We start from the raw sequence: 22503 nt of genomic DNA, 5'->3' as shown, positions 1-22503 counted from the left end.
AGCCTAATGTTTAGAAATGTGTATTTCCTGTATGGAAATCACTCATGATCTTTAGCGTGAAATATTTAAGTTGGAAGGAAAGAGACAGCTTCTTTTATCTTTCAGTAAAATGGATAAGAACTTAAAAGCTAGCTAGAAATATAAATAGAACTACTCTCGAGCTGCTGTGCTCAAGGATCATGAACTGGGACTTCCCTGGCAATCCAGTGAGTAAGACTCCATGCTTCCAGTGTAAAGGGTGCAAGTTCAACCCCTGTTAGGAACTAAGATCTCACATGCCAGGCCGTGGGGCCAAAAAAAAGGGAAACAGAATCAAGAACTGGCTTGATGTTCTTTAGAAAATTGTAGGGTTCATTGTAGGGTTAATTCAGAGGATCTCTCCTATATCTTGCTTCTTGGGATATCAGGCAGTGGGATGAACCATTCACTGGGATGAACCATAGTCAGGCCAGAGTCTCGAGACCTCAAAAGTAACATGAGTGTTTGTGCGTCTCAGAAATAAACGGCTCCCAGGTCCAGCTCTGGGAGGCATTTAGGTCTGCAGCGCGTGCACCAGGCAAAGCTGGAGACCTCACGCAGTGAGCCTCTGCCTACGGTTCCCTCTCTCCTGAGACGAGGGGGCCTCCAGGGTCAGAGAGGTCAGGAAGGTTTAGAGAAAGATTATACTATCAAGTCTGGTAGTCGGTTCAATTTGCTTAGAAACACAGAACACCAGAATTTTCCAAAAAAGGAGCAAAGACAAAAATAGTTTTTTAAAATGGTGAAATTGGAAGATGATACCCATACTGCACCTCACTGTACAGGAAATTTCCCTGAATGCAGAAACCTTGTATGTTATCCACCCAAGTGGTCAGGACAGACACCACTGTCTTAATGGCTGATTACATGTAATTCTCGATTAAAATCCAATTAGAATACCAACTCTGGGTGTATCCTAAACCGACGTGATGGCTGCAGGCATGGGTAATCGCACTAGCTCTCCAGGTACGTAAAGAACTCATTACTCTGGTTCCTGTGAGGCAGCATCTTTCAGCTGTGTCTGTGGGGTGTGACAGTGGTCAACAGGAATGGTAAAGACATCGTCAGAGAGCTAGTTACACTGCCTCATTGCAAACTACTGGCTTGGCTGGTTGATTGGGCTGAAATACCCAACTTGATGGACTCGAATGAGAGCAGAGGTGAGTGGCGAGTGTGCTCCGGGGCGTCTGTCCGTGCTGGCTAAGGGCCCCCATCATGCTTGGCACCCTTTCCCAGGCCTCCTTGCTACCCAACTGTGTGAGTTTTTGTTCCTTGTTAGCTCTCTCTCTCTGTTGTCACACTGGCGGTGTAAATAGAATCATATCTAAAGGTTAGGAATTAGGGACCCAAGGCAAGGACATCAGACAATAAGCGATGGTCACGGGTTGTATGTCACTCAGGAAGTGGAGGGCTTGGAACTGGGGAGCCAGGCAAGGATCCCAAAACCGGGGAAGAACATTGATCCTTATCCTGGCGGGACGTCAGAAATGCAGGTGGGCAAAGCTGAACAGTGGGCGTGTGATTCTCAAGAGTTAGTTAGAACCAACCAGGATGGAGAGCCTGCTCAGGTGGCATTAGTGGCATAGAACCAGTCTGCCAAAGCAGGAGACATAGGAGACACGGGTTTGATCCCTGGATCAGGAGAATCCCCTGGAGTAGCAAATGGCAGCTCAGTATTCTTGCCTGGAGGAGCCTGGTGGGCTACAGTCCATGGGGTCACGAAGAGAAGGATGTGACTGAGCATAGCACAACAGCAGCAGGAAAGCAGGTTGGATACCAGAATCTGAGCTCATGGAATTTCACTGCTCTGAAGTGCCAAAGCGCTTCTCACTGGAATGCCATGCCAACCACACAGGCTCCGATCTCTGTAACATTGTAATAACCGGAAATATGTGATTTCAGCTGATAAATTAGGCAGGTGCCCTTCTAAGTCTGCACCCAGGCTGTCTTAGAGCCTCAGATCCTGAAAAGCAGGAAATTGTGCTTGTCCAGCATTGACATACACCACCCTGCAGTGATACGCAGGACTGAAAGCATGAGTAAAGATGTCCTTGACAATGACAAATGTTGCGTGGCTCACCTGACCGTAGCTCCAGCTTCTGCTCTTGATGTCGTTGAAGTCTCCATAAAAAATAACCCCGATGTCATTCAGGACGCACTCTTCTCTTTCTTTTTCATTTTCCAGGTACACAGCATCCTCTGCATTGGAATTTAAACATAATGACTATTAACCAAACCAGAACGTTTCTATACACTTGAAAGTTTATTCTGATCATAAATTGCAATTACTCAACCAAATGGGAAAAAGTCTTTTAAAGGCAGCTCATTTCACAATATGTAATTTTAACAATGGTGAACAGAAGTGGCCAAGATCAGTCTGTAAATGATGACATTTGTCATCAAAAAGCTGACAAGTTTTGGCTCTCTAAGTTCCAAGTAGCACAATTAAATTGATAAGTCTCATGAAACATTTTAGGATTCTGGTGCCTCAGTAGTTTCAGAATCAGAATTCTATAATGCAGATAAAAATCTGTAACACGGATCAAAAAACTAATTTCCAAAGTATTAACATTAAAAGAACTAGAGATGATTTTATAACAAGTCTGGGGCACATTAGCAGGCTGGAGCCTCATGGGTCATGCCTGGTTTGTGGCCCACTGGGGAGAAGAGGGAGGCTGGGCGTTGTCTCCTTTCAAGGAACAATTTTGGTGTGCGTGTTCGTGTTGGTAAGAGTGTGTCCAACTGGCCTCTCTGATCGTCTTCCTCCATTGCAAGGACTTTTCTTATTTTTTAAAAAAACAATTAGTTTGTTGATTTTTGGCTCTGCTGGGTCTCCACTGCTGTGTGGGCTTCTCTCTAGTTGTAGAGAGCGGGTGCTTCTCTCTAGATGTGATCGGAGGGCTTCTCAGTGCGGTGGCTTCTCTTGTCATGCCTCCCCGGGCTCTAGGGCACAGGCTTAATAGCTGCGGCTCCTGGCCTTAGCTGCTCAGCAGCAAGTGGATTCCTCCCGGATCAAGGATCGAGCCTACGTCTCCTGCATTGGCAGGCAGAGTCTTTACCGCTGAGCCACCAGGACGCCCACAGGGACTCTTCTTGCCTGCGGCTCTAATCTCAGGAAAACCTTGCTCCCCATCTGCCTGCTGAGGCACCAGTCTCGTACTTACTCCCAGGCCAGGCATGAAAGCAGCAAAAGCGTCTTTAACGCACACGGGACCGCACACGGGACCGCACACGGGACCGCACAGGTCTAAGTCCCACTCAGGTCAGCGTGCAGCCTTGGCAATGGTCAGTTTCAGTTCTGAGCGGGGACGTGCTCATCACATTTCTCTGGCCCAGGTCGTCCTTGCCATTCTGCTACTTTATCAGGGATCATTCCTTCCCATTTCCTGGTAAGGCTTTTGACCATCCCTCTGGAGTTGTTGCTCAGTTGCTCAGTCGTGTCTGACTCTCTCTGACCCCATGGAGCACAGCACGCCAGGCTTCCCTGTTCTCACTATTTCCCGGAGTTTGCTTAAACTCAGGTCCATTGAGTCGGTGATGCCATCCAATCACCTAATCCTCTGTTGACCCCTTCACCTCCTGCCTTCAAACCTTCCCAGCATCAGGGTCTTTTCCAATGAGTCAGCTCTTTGCATCGATGGCCAAGGTATTGGAGCTTCAGCTTCAGTGTCAGTCCTTCCAATGAATATTCAAGGTTGCACACTAGAATCATTCAGGTAGATTTAAAAACTGTAGATTCCTGAGTTGAACTCTAGATCAATCGGATCAAAATCTCTGGGAGCGGGAGTGAGATCCAGGCATCAGGGTTTTAAAAAGTGAATTAATTAACTAACGAGTTAATTTTAAGCTCTCCAGTGAGTCTGATATGCAGCCACAGTTGAGAACAAATGTCCCAGCCCCCTGATGTTCACAGAATGGTGGAAAGGCCAGCAGCGTCAGCACCACCTGGAACCTTGTGAGGAAGGCAGTTTCAGGCCCCAGCTCAGACCCAGTCAGAATCTGCATAGTAACGAGGGCACCAGGGACCTGTGTATATATTAAACTTTGCCCAGTGCTGCTCCATCCGACCAGCTTGGATCCGCATTCTGGGCCGTATTATAGCTTTGATCAAATCTTCTGGAGATTTCATGGTCTGGTCTGTACTCCAGCACTTTCTTGTAACTTCCTTTCTGTTCTTTGCCTCTTGGTTACCTTTGCCTGGTTTCGTGCAACTGTTAATACACGCGTGCACTGACACACGCATACACACATTTACATATTTACTACTGTCCAACAAACTGCACACATTTAAAGTATATAACTTCACAACCAAAATAATAAACATATGCACGTGTGTGTGCTAAGTCCCTTCAGTTGTGTCTGACTCTTTGTTATCCAATGGACCATAGCTGTCCAGGCTCCTCTGTCCAAGGGATTTTCCAGGCAAGAATACTGGAGTGGGTTGCCATGCCCTTCTCCAGGGGATCTTCCCAATCCAGGGATTGAAACACTGTCTCGTATGTCTCCTGCATCGGCAGGTGGGTTCTTTACCACTAGCAGCGCCTGGGAAGCCCAACAAACACATATGTCACCCAGAAGTTTCCTTGTTCCTCTCTGTAATTCTTCCCTCCCAGTCCTGTCTCAGGCCTCCCACCCTCCCAGGGAACCGTAACTCTGCTTTCTGTCACTCTAAGGTATCAGAGTATCAATAGAATCAATCAGATTCTATTGATCTATTAAATGGCAGATCTTTCCTTTTTCTCTTTGGGACTCAAGAGAAAGAAGAACTTATTGAATAAATAAATTCAATAAGGTCTTTCCTGGTGGTTCAGTGGTAAAGAATCCACCTGCCAATGCAGAAGACGGTTTCAATCCCTGAGTTGGGAAGATACCCTGGAGGAGGAAATAGCAACCCTCTCTAGTATTCTTGCCTGAAAAATCCCATGGACAGAGGAGCCTGGAGGGCTATAGTTCATGGGGTCACAAAGAGATACGACTTAGTGACTAGATGGCAGCAGCAAATTTAATTTAAAAAAAGCATATTAAATAAGTCTTTAAACAGCATAATTTATTCATTTATAGCTTGCCAGGATAAATGAAAAGAACTTCCATCTTAAAATACTATGGGGAACCTATTATGTCAATGTAGATATTTTGTAAAATGACCTTTAAACTGTAAATTGACACGTGTTTGGTCAGGTTGTGTCAAGTTTAATTTGCTTTTTTTTTCCTCTTTTTTCATCTGAAAACTACTTTAGCAATAATTAATTCCATGATTACCACATTCTGCCATTAAAGGATGTTTGTTAGTACCCTAACACCGCAGAAATCTTGATGAGTATGAACTCATTCTATCCATCCTTGTCAATTAAGCTGTTTCTTTCTTGACAAATAAACCCTTTGATACTTTCAGCCAGAAATAAGTCTCAGAACTATTTCTGAGTACAGTTTGTATGAAATAGAAGATGTTTAGATTTGGTAACGACTTTCCCAAGCTGACCTCTCTCGAGCAAGATACCTTTTCAGTGCGTTTGTTTTGTTAGACGACACTTTTCCTGAGACAGTTTTGTAACACACATTTTTTTGAATTTTTGTCATTTGAAAAAGTTGTAGTGCAGCTGGTCTGCAATTAAGTCACAAATTTAAAGCTATTGCTGCCTTTGTAAGTCAAAATATAGGTGATTTTGTCCTGGTATATTGTCATCCCATCTGCTACTGGACCTAGAATCCCATGGATCTTCCAGCTACCATTCATTTCTTCACAGTCCACAAAAGAAGAATAGAAACTTCAGTGAATGCATCTATTAATCTTGTTGGGAGGTGAAACTCATTCCACCAGAATTATTTTCTAATTTTTCACTAAAATGATTGATACAGATTGAAGACAAATCACTCTGAAATTGGAAGACATTCCCACTTAAGGCTCCAAAGTGCCCTACTCAGCTGAGTTTCAGGTTACTACTCATAATTTTATTCACTCATTGGAGAATTTGATTCATTTAAATGTTGGGAGATGGCCATTTTAAACTACTGTTGAATATCTCTGTTTTGGGAAGTTACAGAAAGAAAATAAGAAAGAATATATATGAAGGGAGAGGCTGGTTATTTTTCCCATACACTTGTGCTTTTGATAAATTAATTTTTGCATTCACTGCTTCCCCGGTGGCTCAGACTGTAAAGAATCTGCCTGCTATGCAAGAGACCTGGGTTCGATTCCTGAGTTGGGAAGATCCGCTGGAGAAGGGAATGGCTCCCCATTCTAGTATACTTGCCTGGAGAATCCCATAGACAGAGGAGCCTGGCGGGCTACAAAGAGTCAGCCATGACTGAGCGAATAACACTATGATTTTTCACCAGCAAACATTATTATTAACAGATTTTCCTATTTCCACTGCCTTTGCAATACTTTGAAGTGTTTTAAACAGGGTGTACTATAATAATCAAAAACTTAAATCCATTATAAGAAAATATCAAATAAAAGGATCTTAGCAAAAAAAAAATAGAGAGAGCATAAAAACTCATGATGCATTTTCTCACAATTTTTCAGTCTTTTCTCACTGAAAAGAACTAGAAAAAACAACCAATGTAATAGCAGCAAGTGCCCTTGAGCCTGATTATGATCTCTGAGTACCATTCTCCTCCTTTCCCCTCCCATTAAAAGGTATCTGGGCTCCTTGAGAAAAATGATCAGAGGTCTGGGTCAGGAAATGTACAAGCCTAGACTGAAGTGCTTCTTCCTGCCAGAAAACAAGAAGGCTGTTCAAGATTCTAGGCCTCATGACAAAGAAATCAGAAATCAACTTAAAGAAACTCCCACTGGACAAGAATGGGACAACTAAAATACCAAAAATAATGGTCACTGCAAAAGATTAGGACACATGAAATATTTTAATATTTGTAGTTTCAAGGTGATTTAAAAAAATGTATTGGTGGTACTACAAATCAACCCATTATTCTAAGAACTTAGAAATAAGGAAAGAGCCACGTATCTAGACTTGCTTATATGAATACTACCTCAAGGCACCGAAATCACTGATGCTAATAAATGCAAAATGAGTGGGAGATGAGACTATCACCATTTTGCAATCCCTAATAAATTTTTGGATCTAGGCTAAAACCATTTTTAAAAGGCTAATGGGGAATTCCATAATGGATGCATGAGAGTGATAACCCTGATCCCACTGGTAAATCTGAACATCACAAAAAATCAACAAGCAGACACTGAGTTTCCTGAGAGGATGAATGCGCCAGGAAGCACACAGCATCTGACTTAAGAAGTAGATGCTTCTTCAGTGCTCTCTCCACGCCTGCTCCAAAGAAAAAGGAAATGATTCACTTATAGATGAATCTGAATGGGTCTCCAGTCATGTCTGACTCTTTGCAACCCCATGGCCAGAATACTGGAGTGGGTAGCCTTTTCCTTCTCCAGGGGATCCTCCCAACCCAGGGATCGAACCCAGGTCTCCCACATTGCAGGCAGATTCTTTACTGTTTGAGCCACCAGGGAAGCCTCTAAGTAGAACTAACAGCTTAACAGAAAATACAGGGGTTAGAGAAACATGATACCCCTGCAAATATTTGCTATCTTTCGTCTTTTTGGTGATGGCCATTCTAACAGCTGTGAGATAATATCTCATTATGGTTTTAATTTACATTTCTGTAACGACTGTGGTGGTGGTGGTTTAGTTGCTAAGTCGTGTCCTATTCTTTTGCGACCCCATGGACTGCAGCCCACCAGGCTCCTCTGTCCATGGGATTTCCCAGCAAGAAAATTGGAGTTGGTGGCCATCTGCTCCTCCAGGGGATCTTCCCCATCCAGGGGTTGAACTGGTGTCTCCTGCATCTCCTGTGTTGGCAGGCAAATTCTTTACCACTGAGCCACCAGGGAAGCCCCCTTTATATATATACATATATGTATATTTTAAAGAATAGTGTATTCAATTAACGGTCAATTAAATATAAAACTTGGCTTCCCTGGTGGCTCAGATGGTAAAGAGTCTGCCTGCATTGCAGGAGACCTGAGTTCGATCCCTGGGTCGGGAAGATCCCCTGGAGAAGGAAATAGCAACCCACTCCAGTATTCTTGCCTGCAAAAACCCCATGGATGGAGGAGCCTGGCAGGCTACAGTCCATGGGGTCGAGAAGAGTCAGACACGACTGAGTGACTTCACTCACTCTCACAAAAATAAAACTATACAAAAATACATTAAATGGATGGAAGTGCACCAAAATGGTAACAGTGACTTGTAAATCTCTGAGTTCTTTTCATGCTTTCATTATTTTTTGTGTCTGTAATAAGACTTTCATCATGAGAAAAAAAAAAGTTATTTTAAAAAATATGGTTGCATTTACATGAAACTACCTGTTTAAGAAGAGCTTAACAAGTTCAGGGTTTTTTTGCATTACTTTTTCTTCAAGAACAATATGGTGTGCTCTTTTTATTATCAATGTCCTTATCATCAGTAGATGTCTTTATACAATTATAACTCTTCCCCCTTCTTTAAGTCTCCTACTCGGTCGGTCCTTCCAGCACGGGCGGGATGCAGCCTCGTTCTGTAGTGCCCTATGGGTGTTGCAGTGACATGCCCCACTCCACTGACTCTGTTCTGTGATTTCATTATTCCTGGAACAAGTATGTGTACAGTGTTCATTCCATGCCAGGAACTTTCTAATGTGGTGCAAAAACGGACTTATTAAAACTCATAGTGAGGACTTTCCTGGTGGCTCAGTGGTAAAGAATCCACCTGCCAATGCAGGAGATGTGAGTTCAGTCCCTGATCCAGGAAGATCCCACGGGCCTCAGGCCTCGGAGTGGCTAAGACTGTTCGCCCCAACGACGGGGCCTGTGCTCCAGAGCCCAGGAGCTGAAACGAGAGAAGCTGCTCCGCGAGAAGCCCGCATACCTTCAGGAGGAGTGAGCCCCACTATCCACATCTAGAGAAAAGCCTGAGCAGCAGCAAAGACCCAGCAGGGCCAATAAATAAATATGTAAAATTGTTTCTTTAAAAACACCTCATAATGTCTCCCAGAGGAAGGCACTGTATTTTCCCCACGTTACAGATGAGGAAACTGAGGAAGAGAGAAGAAAAGTATCTTTCCCAAGGTCATTTTGCAGCTGAGAGGTGAAGCCAGGGTTTGAATACCAAGCTGCCCCCCAAATAGACTATGATGCTGAGTCCGAGGGATCCACTCACTGTCTGCACAGCGCCCGGTGCACTGTGCCTGAAAACACGGCAAAATAAATGCCGACCTCTAGAATGAGAGACGGGGATGGATGTCCAGGGCTCGGAGAGTGAGAGAGAAGTCCAAGAAAATGAAGGATTTACTTTTGGGCTCTGGCTTATTGTTGATGAGAAGTCATAAATTTAGGTGGCAAGTCATGAATAGGAAGGAGTTCTGTAGCTTGAGTGCAGCCCACCCGTTTCCTTCCAGCCGCTGAATTAAAACTCACCTCAAAACAGGCAGGCATAATCATGACTCCACAACAAGGCAGGGGGATCAAATGTGGAGCCTCGATTTTCATTTTAAATTTATTTATGATTTTAAAGGAAGATTGAATGTGGAAAGCAGAGCTTTCTTTCCCCTCTTTTTATTCAGATCTGTCACTTTAAAATATAGTTGTCCAAAGCTAGGATTAAAAAAAAAAACCTCATCACCATGGAAACTCCGAAAAACTCTCTGTGTTTGATAGGCTGACAAATACAGGAAAACTCAATCATTTGCCTCTTGAGATGTTGTTGGTTTCGGGGGGTGTTGTTTTTGTCTAATAAAAATTTTTTTTATTAGTTTGAAAGGCGTAGTGAGGTTTTCTAGATCTGATGATGGAGGTGGGAAGAGATTGGTTCTGCACTTTAGTAAAATGAAGGATACTATTATTTTATTAAAAGAAAAAACAAGCTGACAAACAATTCATTGTTCTAGTCAACCAACAATCTGAACTGTGAGAAAGTAGAGTGTGTGTGTGTGTGTGTGTGTGTGTGTGTGCGCACAAGCGTGGGGACTACACTTCTCAACCGTGTGAGAGCTGATAGAAGAAACCGGGTCCAGAGGGCTGCAGAGTTGGGATGGCGGCACCACAGACCTGCTGACAACCTCCTGATCCTAAGCGACCTCTGGCCAACAACCAGCAACCATCAGTGAAACCCAAGGGAAACACAGCGCCATTGCTGAGGTGTTAACGCCTCCGTGCACTTTACCCAGAGCAGACCTTCAGCATGCCTTGTGAACCACCGCTCCTCCTGGGTGACTACCGGGAGGCAAGGGGTAAAGAAGAATGGCCTCCTTGATTTTATAATTCCTCCAGTGGGAGGAGTGGGGCAGCTAAGAAAAGCAAATTGTGAGCTGAGAACTGCTAGGACTCACTTCTAGGGCTGATTTCTGGCCCCTGTGGAAATTACCACTGGCTTCCCCACCCAGAGAAAGTAAGAATTTATAACAAACATGTACAAATAAATGCTAAGCCTATTGATTTTAGTATCTGTTTAACCTCAGAGGGCGAAGGAGGGCTATTCATCACCACCTGGGCTGAAAATTTCCTTTTGGTTATTTTCATGTGATTTTAAAGTTAAAGCAAGCCCCATTTCTAAGGTCCTTAAAGTCAAGCCTGGCAAGGGATCAGAGAAAATTGTGGAGCTAGAATGCTCTCCCATATTTTATCTCCAAAGAGACTCTTGAACAGCTTAAGTCACAGTCTGGTTCTGTTTGAGATCCTTTAGAAGCAATGGTGATTTGACCTCTTCAAAAAGGTGAAATGTCTCACCTTTTTGGTAAAAGGAGAGATTTTGAGTGAAGAATTAGAAACAACTTTTGGGGTTTTCCCAGTGGTTCAGATGGTAAAGAATCTGCCTTCAATGCGGGAGACCCAGGTTCAATCCCTGGGTTGGAATGATCTCCTGGAGAAGGGAATAGCAATTCCCTTCCAGTATTCTTGCCTGGAAAATCCCTTAGACAGAGGAGGCTGGCGGGCTGTAGTCCACGGGGTTGAAAAGGATTGGACACGACTGAGTGACTGACACTTTTTACTCCCCTCCCCTTTATACAAAAGCTGAGTGCCACTAAATAAAGAGGTAAGACCTGCCGGGTGGGTGTCATCAGCGCTCCGGGGACTGACCCTCTCTGTGGAGCACTTGTGACTCCAGATTGGTGTCATGACTATATGTTTTTCCATCTCAAGTACATCATATGCGGTGGTGACCCCTGAGGCTGTGCTCTAGGCAGATGATTCTCACCTATGGGATCTGGGAAACACTGGCGTATATTTACTGCTCAGATTGCTCAGTTGTGTCCGACTTGGCGACCCCATGGACTATAGCCTGCCAAGCTCCTCTGTCCATGGCATTCTCTAGGCAAGAATACTGGAGTGGGTTGCCATTTCCTACTCCAGGGGATCTTCCTGACCCAGGGATTGAACTCAAGTCTTTTGGGTCTCCTGCACTGGCAGGAGGATTCTTTACCACTGTCCCACCTGGGCTCAATCACTAAGTCGTGTCTGACTCTTTGCGACCCCATGGACAATAGCCCACCAGGCTCCTCTGTCCATGGGATTCTAGAGGCAAGAATACTGGAGTGGGTTGCCATCAAACTCACATCTCTTATGTCTCCTGCATTGGCAGGTGGGTTCTTTACCACTGAGCCACCAGGAAAGCCCCTGGAGTATAGTCAGGACTGGCATTTCCAGCATCTGCACTTTATTTCTGGAAGGGTCCAGAGCCACTGTCTTCCTAAAACGGTTCAATTCAACCTCCCTGGGGCACGCCTTTGTGCCTGTGAACTCTGGAATGAAACCAGCCCAGGAGACACCGGCAAGCGATTTCTCAACTGCTGGGCCTGTTCCCTGCAAAGACACTGCATCGTATCACAGGCCAGCTTGGGAAGTTGAGTTGATTTGTGCTGTATTTCCAGTTTTGCTGGTTAAGGACTTTTTAGTGTAAAGTATCTTTAGAAGATAGACTATTATTCATGAAGCAATTCTACAAAGAAAAATGTCAGATATTCTTTACTTAGCACATATTCTCAAAGGGAGTCTGTGCCCTTGTTGGGATGTTTAAATTTTTTCTTTTTTTGCAAAGAAAACTTGTTTGATCTTTTAGCTATCAACCTGGTTTTGTTTTTATTTATTTATTTTTAACAGTAGGCTTTTCCAGTGTTGATTAGAACATCATAGACGTTTCCCAGCTGGCATCTACTTCCTGTTTCTCTTATTCCACAATACCGGGTACCAGTGGTTCTGGTTCTGAAAATAAAAGAGCCTGTTGTTGTTCAGTTGCTCAGTCGTGTCTGACTCTTTGAGACCCCATGGACCACAGCACGCCAGGCTCCCCTGTCCTTCACTATCTCCCAGAGTTTGTTCAGACTCATGTCCGCTGAGTCGGCTGATGCCACCCAACCATCTCATCCTCTGTCTCCCCCTTCTTCTCCTGCCCTCAATCTTCCCCTGCACCAGGGTATCCATGTTTTAGCCCCAGCTTGTTTCCTGATTTTCTGGATGACCTTGAAAACTTTATGTAATACCACAGAGTCTGATTTTTCTTCTGAAATCTGAAGCTAATCATCCACTCCCCGCCGCCCTTGGAGTGGTGGTTATCAATTCAGTTCAGCAAGCATTCACGAGTCTTACCTCTGTGCCATGTTGGACTGAAAGAGAGAAGGATCCTGCTTTCTGAAACACAGAATGCAGGAGGACACCAGCTTTGAGCATCCTTTGAAGGTATGTAGGAGGAAGGGTGAAGAGGGAGGGGACGTATGTATACTTATGGCTGATCCACTTTGTTGTACGACAGAAACCAACACAGCATTGTAAAGCAATTGTACTCCAATGATAAAAAAAAAAATGAACCACCCAGCTAAGGAATTACAAATGCTCCCTCCAGAAACAGCTTCAGACCTTGAATCTGGGGTCATCTATGTGCCACTGAAAATAAAGTCTACTGAGAGCTCCCTGGGTTCCCTTCTGATTGATGCCACACCAGATAACTGTCACTTGCTGTGAGGATGAATGGGCTCTACCGATTCAGACACTTGCAAGAGAGATATGCTATTTCATTAAATACAAGGTCTGAATGCATAAGGGCTTCAAATTGTCACATAAGCTCTATTAAAACTTCCTTGAAATTCAGTTAGCCAAGTATGTGACTGCTATCGTGTGCACACACTATTCCAGGGGCTGCACGGGGTGCAAAGGTAACCCGCTAACCCATTCCCCCCACTCCCCAGTGAGGCCGATGCCCCTACTGCATGTTCTTGTTCTGCCACGACTCCTTTCCGTGCTTTTCAGTGTTGAAATTCATGTTTATTAGCAGCTCATTTGTGAAACCGTCGCCAGATGCTCTTTGAGGACGAAGATTGTCTTTTTCACTAACATATTCCCAGTGCCTACTTCAGCATTGATCCTTAATATGTGTGAATGAATAAATAATAGTTCTGTAGTACCCATGGGTAATTATGCTTTCATGAGCATTGTGGGAGATATACTATTACTATTTGTGGATTGATGAATGAAGGGCTCTAGCCTGAGGGTGTAAATTCTGGTCTGGGCTCAATGGTCTCCAAGAGGAAGGGGTGTTGGTCATGGTTACCCTGGGAATACCAGGCCTGGTACATCACTCCATTCTGTACTGAAGGGTCTAAAAGACCATGTATAATTACGAAGCAAATAGTATAAGAATGAATGTCAAAATACTATACAATTTGTTCATATTAATTACTTCCTATTAAAAGCATCCAGATAGTAGAAATTGATTTCTTTACACTAAATTTAATTGATTTCTCTGTTTAAAGGAAAATGCCAAAGTCATAGTGAATAAAAAGTTAGAGGGACTTCTTTGGTGGTTCAGTGGTTGAGATTCCAAGCTGCCAAAGCAGGGAGCACAGCTTCAATCCCTGGTCAGGAAAGTAAGGTTCCACATGCTGTGCAGTGTGGCCAAAGGTAAAAAATAAATAAAGAAACAAGGAAAGAAATCAATCACTTGGGGGAAACGTTAGAAATACCAGATGCTAGTTTAGCGTCAGATGCTGAAAGAGAGAGACGTCTACACACACACACCGCAACCCATGTCCCCCATGTACTGTATACGACTTTGACTTCCTTCAAGTGGTAAGGTATGGGGTGACACAGCTGATCTGTGGTGATAGGTGCAGTGAACCTAGAAAGCATTTACTTGGAATGATTAAATCAGTGCAGCAAACATTTATTCAACATTAAGTATCTACCAGACCACGGAGCCACCTGACAATGCAGGAGACACAGGAGATGCAGGCTTGATCCCCTGGAGAAGGAAATGGCAACCCAATCCAGTATTCTTGCCTGGACAATCCCAGGGACGGAGGAGGCTGGTGGCTACAGTCCATGGGGTCACAAAGAGTTGGGCATGACTAAGTGACTGAGCAAGCGTGCGTGTACCAGATACTGTGCTAGGATGAAGTCTGGATGAATTCAGGTGGCGTCAGTGATGGGGAATGAGGTGGGAAGTGTGGCTAAGACAAGACGAGCCCCATGAAAATGACTGATGCCTTATCAAAGAGAGCTGTCAAATGTTGCCCCGAGGACTAAGCACAGGCTGGGACGCTGACATCTTTCAGGGTACACGATCTGGCACAAATTCTAGATGACCAATCTGGAAAGGTTTGAACTGAAACAGGAAAATGCATTCAACAGTTCAGAGTTCCTGAGCGCTCAGACAGGTGAGAGGACTTCACACTGAGTGCCCGACTCACTCCTGCTGCCTTTGTGGGTTCGGTTATCTCTCCAGCACCCAGAGAAGGGCTCCTTTCTGGGATGGATCTGAAGCCTGGTTAGCACAATCAAATTAAAAAGCTAACCAATAATTCTCCCTCCACCCACCCCTGGCCTCAGTAATGTGGTATGACTATTGATCCCCACTAATGATTTAGTGATTAAGGAGGATAAATTGCCTATGAATGCAAAGCAAGCTAAAGGCCCCCAGCCACACAGCAGAACCTTCTTGATCAATCAGTGCTGTACTTGCCTGCGTAATTTTCAGCCCGGTGTCCTGAGTCACCTTGGACCTCACTTCCACTGCGCGTGTGTGGTATTGGCAGCATCTTGCCCACCTGGCTTTATTTGGACAACTTCTGACTTCCTCTTGTGTAATCTTTTCCAGCTGGGCAGTGGTCTCTTTCTGAATCTCCTCTGTAGTTGCCAGACCATATCTCCGTGAGCCCCGTGTTATCACGTGTGTTATGTTCTGCGTTAGTGCACATGCAAGCAGAACCCTGGGGACTGTGAAGCTACAGCGTATCTGGTTGTGTGTGGGGTTCATTATACAGCATCCGAGTTGGACTGTGCTTTGGGTTCTAGGCTGGGGAAACCACAGGCTGTTACCATCAACCTTGAACCTTGTCTCATAGATAAGGATTAGTGGGTACAGGAGGACGGAGGTGGCAGGTGGGGAGCATAGGATTAGCTCGAATACTGGAATAGGTCCTTCAAATAAAGGGTCAGGAGGATCCAGGTTTATGTTAACCCGAGCAGAAAACCTTGTTCACTGATTACCTGTGTGTAAGTTCATATCCACCCTGAATCAAGTGCAACTCCCACGTTCAAAACCAGCGCTAATATAGACTCATTTTGGAAGATATTGGAGAGCAATGTATATGGGACAGGACGGTGTGAGAAATCTTTGATCTTATGTCAGCTTTTATATGTTCCGTTACCTTACTTCCTAAGATCTAAAAGTGGACTCTCCCCCGAGTGTCACTGCAATGTTCGCATCTGCCCCTGAAACTTAAGACCAGCCTCACACCAAGTATGGAGGCAGAAATAAGGAAGGGCAGAGATGGGGACAGGGAAAAATACTGTGTGTGATGGAGTTCTTAAATTGGATTGGTAGAAAAATTCTTGGACTTGACTAAGTTTATTTGAATATAACTAGATTAAGCTTCTGCAGCAGCCAGAAGGAAAGACTCAAAATAGCAGTAGAGATTAAGCTGAATTATATTAAAGTTACATGTTTGCATATCCAGCATTATGATTTATAAAGTTTGCACCCACTGTGCATTTAAACAAATTTACAGAATTCATTAGACTTATGCTTTCTGTACTTGAATTAAGGAGATAAAAGTTAGTTTCACTATAGACAAGGTCAACTTTATTTTATTTTTCTGAAGCCAGATTATGAATCTTAATAGTTTTTTAATTTAATTATATTTGCTGTACAATATTATATAAATTAGAAGTGTACATATATGATATAATGATTCATGATTTTTAAAGATTATACTCCATTTATGCTGCTACTGCTACTGCTGCTAAGTCGCTTCCGTCGTGTCCCACTCTGTGCGATCCCATAGATGGCAGCCCAGCAGGCTCCCCCGTCCCTGGGATTCTCCAGGCGAGAACACTGGAGTGGGTTGCCATTTCCTTCTCCAATGCATAAAAGTGAGAAGTGAAAGTGAAGTCGCTCAGTCGTGTCTGACTCTTAGCAACCCCATGGACTGTGGCCCACCAGGGTCCTTGGTCCATAGGATTTTCCAGGCAAGAGTACTGGAGTGGGGTGCCATTGCCTTCTCCAACTCCATTTATAGTTATTATAAAATATTGCCTATGTTCCTTGTGCTGCACAATACATCCTGTAGCTTATTATACCTAATTGTTTGTACCTCTTAATTCCCGACCCCTATTTTGCCCCTCCCTATTCCCTTTCCCCACTAGGAATCATTAGTTTGTTCTCTGAGAGTCTGCTTGTTTTTTGTATATTCACTAGTTTGTTATATTTTTTAGATTCCACATATAAGTGATATACAGGATTTGCCTTTTTCTTTTTGACTTATTTCATTTGGCATAATGCCTTCCAAGTCCATCCATGTTTCTGCAAGTGGTAAAATCATGTTTTTTTATGGCTGCATAGTATTCCACCATATCCACCTGGAGAAGGGAATGGATACCCACTCCAGTATTCTTGCTAGAGAATTTCATGGACAGAGGAGCCTGGTGGGCTACAATCCACAGAGTCACAAAGAATCGGACACAATTGAGTGACTAACATCTAGTATATTTATATGTCTTATCTTCTGGATCCTATCAATTTTGAAAGTCAAGGCAAAGAAGCCCATTTTGTTAATAGAGCAATAACATACACAGAGGTAATACCATCAGCATAGTAACTTCACAATTAACTAATTGTGCAATTTTACGCAATCTTCAATTATTTCTTGAAGTAAATTTATAGCAGCATTAACTTCAAGTTATAGCCTCATACACTGAAAGCAAATTTTGTGTCATCTTCTGTCCTTAAAACATGGAAAGTGGATGTAGGAAGGAACACATCTTCTAGCATAATTTTTCTATTGACCCAAAAAGAGATGCATTAGAAATATATGAACTATTTTTGTAGTGAGATAATAAATACCAGGCCCTTACCTTCACACCAAGGGTTGAAGAGAATGTATGTGTCCGTTTCGGGGTTTCGGCTGGTGCGGATGACCCCATAGGGGGTCCAGACAGCCACGTACATGCGGAACTTCCCCACAATGCAGTCTGCAGAAGACTGGACAGACAGCCGGACAGACCTGTCCTCTCTCATGACCACCTTCGCCCCCCACTTGCCACTCTGCAGCTCAGAGACCAAAGGGACTGGAATGTAGGTTCCCTTATTCTCCTGGGGGTAGAGACCTACGGGAAGAAAGAAGAAACACAGCCTTGAGATTTCACAAGCTACCTTTGTTCTCTGTCACCTTAATAGCTGAAGGTGGAAATAATTCATTAGACTTGAAATAGTAAAACTTGGGTTTGAATTTCACTTTTGCTGCCAACTTGCTGTCTGATGGCAGTTACTTTTCAGAACTTTTTGAAGGTCATATTCGTCTGGTCTATATTTTTTAAAAAAGAATGACAGTACTTACAAAGATTTTTGTTGGTTGGTCAATGCACTCAAATAAGGTGTAGAAATACTAATCTTGGATGCAAAAACAAAACAGAGCTTACAGGGTGATGTGAAGTCATCAGTACCATAAATTCTGCTCTCTAAAGACTTAGAATGGCTTTAAAAAGCCCTAAAAAGGGACATAAGGGCTCCCCAGGTGGCTCTAGTGGTAAAGAACCTGCCTGCCAATGCAGGAGACATAAAAGACCCAGGTTCAGTCCTGGGGTCAGGAAGATCCCCTGGAGGAGGACATGGCAGCCCACTCCAGTGTTCTTGCCTGGAGAGTCCCATGGACAGAGGAGCCTGGCGGGCTGTAGTCCATGGGGTTGGACACAGCCAGACATGACTGAAGTGAATTAACACACATAAGGGGTACAAGGCAAGTGTTTTTGTGTATTTTGAATGCAATTCCATTATTTGTCATACCACCTAATACAGCTCCATTTATAAGTTGTCCATATGTAATTAATCCTCTATTTAACTGAAACACGTTTATTGCCAATGTCATATTTAGTAAATTTAGGCTTATGTCTTGGGCAAGAATTCAGGCTCCAGAGGCAAATTGTCTAGGTTTGAATCTTGGCTATGCTACTTATTACCTTTGCAATCTCTGGCAAATTAAAAGAAGGTGTGATGGCATGGGTTGGGAGGGAGGCTTAAGAGGAAGGGGAGATGTATGTGTGTGTATATACACATATACATACATATATATATATATATATGTATATATATATATATATAGTACTCCTAGAACAAAGTTACCTGTTACTCCAGGTATCTCTTGACCTCCTACTTTGCATTCCAGTCATGTCTGACTGTTTGCAACCCCATGAACTGTAGCCCGCCAGACTCCTCTGTCCATGGGAACTAACACCAAAAAAAAAAAAGATATCCTTTTCATCATAGGGGACTGGAATGCAAAAGTCAAGCAAGAGATACCTGGAGTAACAGGCAAATTTGGCCTTGGAGTACAAAATGAAGCAGGGCATAGGCTAATAGAGTTTTGCAAAGAGAATGTACTGGTCACAGCAAACACCCTCTTCCAACAACAGAAGAGATGACTCTACACATGGACATCACCAGATGGTCAATACAGAAATCAGATCGATTATGTTCTTTTCAGCTGAAGATGGAGAACTCTATACAGTCAGCACAAACAAGACTGGGAGTTGACTGTGGCTCAGATTATGAACTCCTTATTGCAGAATTCAGACTTAAATCTAAAAAAGTAGGGAAACTACTAGACCATTCAGGTGTGACCTAAATCCCTTACGGTTATACAGTGGAAGTGACAAGTAGATTCAAGGGATTAGATCTGATAGAGTGCCTGAAGAACTATGGTTGGATTCTTGTCATTGTACAGGAGGCAGTGATCAAAACTATCCCCCAAAACAAAGAAATTCAAAAAGGCAAAATGGTTGTCTGAGGAGGCCTTATAAATAGCTGAGAAAAGAAGAGAAGTGAAAGGCAAAGGATAAAAGGAAATACATATCCATTTGAATGCAGAGTTCCAAAGAATAGCAAGGAGAGAGAAGAAAGCCTTCCTCAGTGATCAATGCAGAGAAATAGAAGAAAACAATAGAATGGGAAAGACTAGAGATCTCTTCAAGAAAATTAGAGATACCAAGGGAATATTTCATGCAAAGATGGGCACAATAAAGGACAGAAATCTATGGACCTAACAGAAGCAGAAGATATTAAGAAGAAGTGGCAAGAATATACAGAAGAACTATACAAAAAAGATCTTCATGACCCAGATAACCACGATGGTGTGATCACTCATCTAGAGCCAAACATCCTGAAATGCGATGTCTAGTGGGCCTTGCTGCTGCTGCTGCTGCTGCTAAATCGCTTCAGTCATGTCCGACTGTGTGACCCCATAGACGGCAGCCCACCAGGCTCCCCTGTCCTCTGGATTCTCCAGGCAAGAACACTGGAGTGGGTTGCCATTTCCTTCTCCAATGCATGAAAGTGAAAAGTGAAAGTGAAGTCGCTCAGTCATATCCCACTCTTAGCGACCCCATGGACTGCAGCCTACCGGGCTCCTCCATCCATAGGATTTTCCAGGCAAGAGTACTGGAGTGGGGTGCCATTGCCTTCTCCAGTAGGCCTTAGGAAGCATCACTATGGACAAAGCTAGAGAAGGTGATGGAAGTCCAGTTGAGCTATTTCAAATCCTGAAAGATGATGCTGTTAAAGTGCTGCACTCAATATGTCAGCAAATTTGGAAAACTCAGCAGTGGCCACAGGACTGGAAAAGGTCAGTTTTCATTCCAATCCCAAAGAAAGGCAATGCTGAAGAATGTTTAAATGACCACACAATTACACTCATCTCGGGACAGGGGAGCCTGGTGGACTGCCATCTGTCTATGGGGTCACACAGAGTCAGACAACACTGAAGTGACTTAACAGCAGCAGCATGCTAGCAAAGTAATGCTCAAAATTCTCCAAGCTTGGCTTCAACAGTACGTGAATCAAGAACTTCCAGATGTTCAAGCACGATTTAGAAAAGGCAGAGGAACCAGAGATCAAATTGCCAACATCTGCTGGATCATAGAAAAAGCAAGAGAGTTCCGGAAAGACATCTACTTCTGCTTTATTGATTATGCCAAAGCCTTTGACTGTGTGGATCACAACAAACTGTGGAAAATTCTTAAAGTGATGGGATAACCAGACCACCTTACCTGCCTCCTGAGAAATCTGTATGCAGGTCAAGAAGCAACAGTTAGAACTAGATATGGAACAACAGACTGGTTCCAAATTAGGAAAGGAGTATGACAAGGCTGTATATTGTCACCCTGCTTATTTAACTTATATGCAGAGTAGGTCATGTGAAATGCCAGGCTGGATGAAGCACAAGCTGGAATCAAGACTGTCAGGAGAAATATCAATAACCTCATATATGCAGATGATACCACCCTTACGGCAGAAAGCAAAGAAGAACTAAAGAGCCTCTTGATGAAAGTGAAAGAGGAGAGTGAAAAAGCTGGCTTAAAATGCAACATTCACAAAACTAAGATTATGGCATCCAGTCCCATCACTTCATGGCCAATAGATGGGGAAACAGTGGCTGACTTTATTTTCTTGGGCTCCAAAATCACTGCAGATGGTGATTGCAGCCATGAAATTAAAAGACGCTTGCTCCTTGAAAGAAAAGCTATGACCAACCTAGACCTCATATTAAAAAGCAGAGACATAACTTTGCCAACCAAGGTCCATCTAGTCGAGGCTATGGTTTTTCCAATAGTCATGTATGGATGTGAGAGTTGGACTGTGAAGAAAGCTGAGTGCCAAAGAATTGATGCTTTTGAACTGTGATGCTGGAGAAGACTCTTGAGAGTCCCTTGGACTGCAAGGAGATCAAACCAGTCAATCCTAAAGGAAATCAGTCCTGAATATTCATTGGAAGGATTGATGCTGAAGCTGAAGCTCCAATACTTTAGCCACCTGATGCAAAGAACTGACTTGTTGGAAAACACCCTGATGCTTGGAAAGATTGAAGACAGGAAGAGAAGGGATCAACAAAGGATGAGATGGTTGGATGACATCACTGACTCGATGGACATGAGTTTGAGCAATCTCTGGCAGTTGGTGATGGACAGGGAAGCCTGGCGTGCACCGAACTGAATTGATATATATATATATACTTATGGCTGATTTGTGTTGTATGACAGAAACTAACACAGCCCTTAAAGCAATTATCCTCTAATTAAAAAATAAAATAATCACAATAAATTACATGACCTTTACAAATCTCTATTTTCCTCTTTTTCTCTGTCATTAAATGAGAATAATACTACTACTCAATGGTGAAATAAAATAAAATATTACATGTAAGATGCTTTGTACATAATTTCTCATATACAACAAATTTTTAGCAATTATTTCAATAGAAAATTAAACATCAGAGCATTTTACCATATGTCCAGGCTTATCAAACTTGATGTATAAGCTATCTCAGAGCAAATCTTTTTTCTCTTTATTGTTGCCATTTTGGACCAAATTCCTACTTCATGATCAACATCAAAACTAAATTTTACCGATGGGTTCCTGGAAAAACAGTCTTTGCCGTGTATTCAACCTCACAGCATTCTTTAACTCTTTAGCTTCCAGTTCAGTGTATAGTCTGGTTTACCAAATAGTCAAATACCTAGGTATTTTAAACTGGAGCAAATGTTTCATTTACAAACTTTACCAAAATGCATCAGACATTCAATTCTAGACGTGGAGAAAATTACAAATCAGGCTAACATGTCTGAAAATTATTTTGATTGTAAGCAGAAGAAACTTACTGAAAACTTACTTCAATTGTTTTACATAAACCAGGTAGAGAATTCTACATTAAAACAAATAAAAACAATGCTTCTTTTTGGCTTCTCCAATTACTGGGATCTTTAAAGGATTCTTTGGCAGGTATATTGCTGCAGACAGCATCCTAAGGAGGTAGCTGCATAAGTCGCCACTGTGTAATTCAGTGAGAGGCTTAATCTTAATGTAAATAAATGCATACAGCACAAGCCAGGGAGAAGAGTAGAACCTTGGTGCTTTGCTGTTGTAGGAGTATCTATTTATCAACACCCTGAATAAATATCATCACAAATCCAATAAAGCTTTGAAAATGGTTTTC

At 43.0% G+C, this 22503-nt stretch overlaps 1 protein-coding gene across 1 annotated transcript in view; it reads right to left on the bottom strand.

Moving 5' to 3' along the window:
• Window positions 1-22503, bottom strand: part of F13A1 (coagulation factor XIII A chain) — a 143551-nt gene that overhangs the window by 79266 nt on the left and 41782 nt on the right. Inside the window, exons 4-5 of the mRNA XM_027524821.1 lie at window positions 17375-17626; window positions 2099-2217 (exon numbers count right to left, since the gene is read on the bottom strand). Of these exons, the coding sequence (XP_027380622.1) occupies window positions 2099-2217; window positions 17375-17626 (371 nt within the window). The remainder of the gene's footprint in view (window positions 1-2098; window positions 2218-17374; window positions 17627-22503) is intronic.

The sequence above is a fragment of the Bos indicus x Bos taurus genome, chromosome 23 (assembly GCF_003369695.1).
Source record: "Bos indicus x Bos taurus breed Angus x Brahman F1 hybrid chromosome 23, Bos_hybrid_MaternalHap_v2.0, whole genome shotgun sequence".
Taxonomy (NCBI): Eukaryota; Metazoa; Chordata; class Mammalia; order Artiodactyla; family Bovidae; genus Bos; species Bos indicus x Bos taurus.
Note: the sequence above shows the minus strand (reverse complement) of the source record. Positions and strands in the feature narration are given on the sequence as shown.